This window comes from Danio aesculapii, chromosome 21 (genome assembly GCF_903798145.1).
Source record: "Danio aesculapii chromosome 21, fDanAes4.1, whole genome shotgun sequence".
Lineage (NCBI taxonomy): Eukaryota > Metazoa > Chordata > Actinopteri > Cypriniformes > Danionidae > Danio > Danio aesculapii.
Genome location: NC_079455.1, coordinates 12,592,829 through 12,597,269, shown reverse-complemented (window position 1 = coordinate 12,597,269; position 4,441 = coordinate 12,592,829). Strand labels below are relative to the sequence as shown.

The 4,441-nt window shown below is 36.1% G+C and overlaps 1 protein-coding gene across 1 annotated transcript; it reads right to left on the bottom strand.

Annotated features, from left to right (window-relative positions):
- Positions 1-317: 317 nt before the first annotated feature.
- On the bottom strand, positions 318-3,864 carry liat1 (ligand of ATE1). Its single transcript, XM_056447072.1, has 2 exons — positions 3,604-3,864; positions 318-1,356 (listed from the first exon to the last, which is right to left on the bottom strand). Exons 1-2 carry the CDS (start codon positions 3,791-3,793, stop codon positions 992-994), a joined length of 555 nt encoding a protein of 184 aa, XP_056303047.1. The 5' UTR covers positions 3,794-3,864; the 3' UTR covers positions 318-991.
- Between the last annotated feature and the right edge of the window lie 577 nt (positions 3,865-4,441).

Sequence of the window (4,441 nt, the reverse complement as noted above, 5' to 3'; positions counted from 1 at the left end):
CAGTGGTTAGCACTGTCGCCTCATAGCAAGAAGGACGCTAGTTCAAGTCCCGGCTGGGTCAGTTACATTTCTGTGTGGAGTTTGCATGTTCTCCCTGTGTTCACGTGGGTTTCCTCCAGGTGCTTTGGTTTGCCCCACAGTCCAAAGACATGCGCTATAGGTGAATTGAATAAACTAATCTGGCCATGTATGTGTGTGAATTAGTGTATATGGATGTTTCCCAGTACCGGGTTGCAAGGCAAGTTTATTTATATAGCACATTTCATACACACTGGCAATTCAAAGTGCTTTACATAAACAGGAGTAAAAGAGACAAGTATAAGAAAATAAAAACAAATAATAAAAATGATTAAAAACAGATTAGCAAAGGTTGCAGCAGAAAGGGCATCGGCTGTGTAAAACATTCTGGATAAATTGGCGGTTTATTCGGCTGTGGCGACCGCTGATAAATAAAGGGACTAAGCAAATGGAAAATGAATGAATGACTATACACTCACAGGCCACATTATTAGGCACACTTTTGCATAATAAAAGTTGCTGTAATGTGATTGGCTGATTAGATATCTGCAATAACAGTTGAACGGCAGTACTTAGTAATGTTGAAGGTGACTGTCTGTTTAAATACATTTTAAAATGTGATTTATTCCTGTGATGCTGTCATTACTGTTCAGTGTCACATGATCCTTCCGAAATCATTCTAATTAAAAACAATGTTTATATTTTTAAATTACTATTATTATTGTTCTGGATTAATCATTACATAAAAAGAACATGCAAACAGTATACAAAATCTAGACAAATTAACCAAAATGATAACAAAACCATAAATAAATGTAAAGCCACAGTATACAGCAGAATATTCATAGTATTCATATCAGACAATGTTTTGCACATTCAGGTCTAAAGCACTTTCACACACTTCAGTTATTTACTAATATCCTCATATTAAATTGACTCAGCATGATAATAAGCAAATGTAAAATGAACGCCTTCACGCTAAAACTTTTTTGTTTTGAGAATTTAGTTTATCCGAGTTCGAGTCTATGCATAAACCAGTCTGATTGTTTTGTAGAAAAGCTTGCCTTGATGCCATGTAGCGTTTGCGCCGGTTGGCTCTGTAGACCTCCAACCGCTGGGCTTCTGCAGCAGGGTCTTCCAGAGCTCCTTCCCACCTCAAGCTGTCCTGTTTAAAGTGGGACAAATCAGATTTGTCCTCTTCTACTGGAGCTAAAGCCACTTCTTGTGCAGCCTTGGGATTTTTGGGTTTGCTGTTCTTTCGCTCTTTGGGTTTGACATGACTTTTGCTCTGAGCATCACTCATCTCTCCGTTGATCCACTGTTCAGTCTGGAGTTTCTCTAGAGGGGTTGGTGGATTATAAGTTAATCTTCAGGTACAACAAAAATATGGAAAGTTTAAAACATTACATGGGGTCCCAGCCAACAGCTTCATGGGCAAGGGTTTTTCACTCTGCTCCTGCTTTCATTGAAAATGAAAGACTTCAGGCTATACGCTCTTGCCAGAAGTGGTGTGTGAATACACGGTTATGCAGAAGGACAGTGGCCACAGAAAGCTTGAAATAATAACACAATTGAAAAATAAATTTTCAATAAGTTGAACATTGGATTAATTCTCAATTTTTTATTATTACTATTTAAATCTGAATTCTAAAAAGGGATAGTTCACCCCAAAGAAATACCTAACTGGATAAAAGTGTCTCCTGAATGAGTAAAGGTAATGTTATATTTTTAAACAGTTGTGTTTAATAGCAATATTTCTGCAGAAATATAATGTTCCCATGATGCTGTGCAGAAAATTAGTCGCAGCAGGCAAAAAGTGTCAAGTGTTACTGAGCTCCACCCACTCCCATGCATGAAGTACAACAAATGTCAGTCCCCTATGTGCTCAAAATATTGATATATAAATGCAACCAACAACTAAGTGAATAGTTTTATATTTCTATCATTAATGGCCATGTACAATGCTTTCAGTGATTACAGATCTCAATTAAAGTCATTACAACACAATCTTGAACCTTTTGTCTTTTGTCTGATTTTCATTTAACTTTTTTGCTTCTTGTAATGATATTGAGCTGGTGGGTTTTCTACACACATCAATGTCTTTTAAAAAAAGAACACTTACTTAGATAAATAAAAGGCAGTCATGGGATGACAAAGTTGAGCAAATGATAAAATATTTTATTTTTAAGTTAACTATCACTAAAAGAAATACTCACTATTTACTCAGCCTCAAGTGGTTCCAAAACTTTGAGTTTCTTTCTTCTGTCTAACACAAAAGGTGTTTTGGGTAGAAAAACTTGAAAACCTGTAACCCAGTGGTGTAAAGTAACAAATTACAAATACTCAAACTGTAATTGAGAAGTTTTTCTCAGACATTGTAATTTACTAAGTAGTTTTAAAAATGTGTACTTTTACTTTCCCTTGAGTATATTTTTAGTGCTGTATCGGTACATTTCCTCCACTACTTTCCTTCAACCTGCAGTCACCACATTTTCTGTCTATGGGGATTAGAAAAATCAGTCCTGTGATTCCTGTCCAATCAAATCGCACACAGAAGGTAAATCACATCATAATCACGACATGGGCAATTTATAATTGCAGCAAACTGTTTGAAAGCATTAAAAGTGTCCAAGAAGATGTTCAAAATCTTTACACGCATTGACCCAGAGACATGTCATTGTTGAGAAATGGCCTTAAACACCTTGCAGGCACAAGACATCAACATGACGTCAGATTGACATTGTACCCCAACGCTGTGGGGACATTGCATTTTTTTTGGAAATGAAAATCAGGTTGACGTCAGAACCCAACGTCAGGGCGAGGTCAAGTAATGTCCAACCTAAAATCAACCAAATATCAATGTTTAATGATGGTACAGTACAGCTTGACGTTGTGTGGACATTACCACTGTTACGTCTATCAGATGTTGGAATTTGGTTGCCATACCTGATGAATAAATGTCAGTATTTGACTTCAATATGACGCTGGTTCAATATGACATTGTGTGCCTGCTGGGCAATAACTAAATGCACTAAAGAATGTTACGTTTAAACATATCCACAAAATACATGTAAATGCATCAGTATTTACAGCGCAAAACTCACTACTCTTGAGTACTTTTAAAAGGGCTACTTTTACTCATACTTTGAGTAATTTTCACAACAGATACTTTTACTCTACTTGCACTACATTTTTAGGCAAGTAATGGTAATTTTACTTAAGTTTGATTTTTCAGTAGTCTTTCCACCACTGCTGTAACCACGTCCTAAGGAAAAACAAACACTATGGACCTAACTGTCAACTGATAGGCCTAATGGTTTTCAGCATTCTTCAAAGTATCTACTTTAGTGTCAAACAGAAGAACCTCATAAAGGTTTAAAAGGAAGTAAATAGTGAGTAAATAATGACAGAATTTTCAGTTTTATGAATAAACGTTATCCCTTTAAAGACTCTTTATCTTCCCACACATCTATTCATACTTTATACATTTCTCAATTAATTTTATTACATTACTATATTTACCATGTGGCCACGTAAAGCGTTGTACACGTTCTGCTTGTTTATTCAATTTATTTGTTGACTCACCTGGATCCTTTGACTGGGTAACGACATTCCTCACTTTCTTCTTCTCTCTTGTTGTGTCTTTTCTTTTCTTTTTGCTCTCTTTTGTCGTGGCAGTCAAAGGTGGGACGTGAAATCCTTTTTGAACCGGAATCTCCTCGTTCATGTTTGCTGTTTGAGCGCCTTTAATCCGTCTGTCTCTAAACGACGTCATACCTCACGACTCCAAAGTACTTCAAAACAAGCACCAGCACATTGCTTAAAGAGACTGACCTCCAGTATTTCTTTCTAAATAAACAGTTAATTCGCATTAAGAGTAGTAGAAGACATGTCAATACGGTTTTTTTTTTTTTTTAAAAGTCAACAAAGTAGCGTGAAAACCTCAGAGTTCTGTCTGAATGAATGAAGGTCGTTTGAGCGTGATGACGCATCTCCATGGAAACAGAGCTCCGCCCATGTGTCCAACAGAAACGGGAAAGTCAGAAGTGCAATGGTTCAAATAAACTGAAATTTTACTGCCTTATAGAGCTTTAAAACACTTGCTATAAATTAACAGCACACATAATATTTGCATCATTTGAACACCTATTTTATCATTGTGTAAAGAAGAAAATCTGGCATGAGATATATATCTCATATATTTAAGCTCATTCCTCAAAAGCAAGTATTCATGTCAGTGAAAGTGTCAGTGTCATCAAGATTAAAAGTTTTGACTCCATTGTTTATGAACAATATAGTGAAATGGCTTTGTCATGTTTTCATTATGACAGTTTACTCTCTACATTTTTTTCCGATGCAATAAAGTCCAATTTTGGTGACACTTTCTGAAAATGCTCAAGACAGCACTATATACTATTTACAC

Bases quoted from the DNA above. Each gene is read 5' to 3' on its own strand.
- liat1 (XM_056447072.1), bottom strand. From the start codon at position 3,793: ATGACGTCGTTTAGAGACAGACGGATTAAAGGCGCTCAAACAGCAAAC. The intron at 1,357-3,603 runs GTGAGTCAACAA...CAACCCCTCTAG, and splicing joins TACCCAGTCAAAGGATCCAG to AGAAACTCCAGACTGAACAG.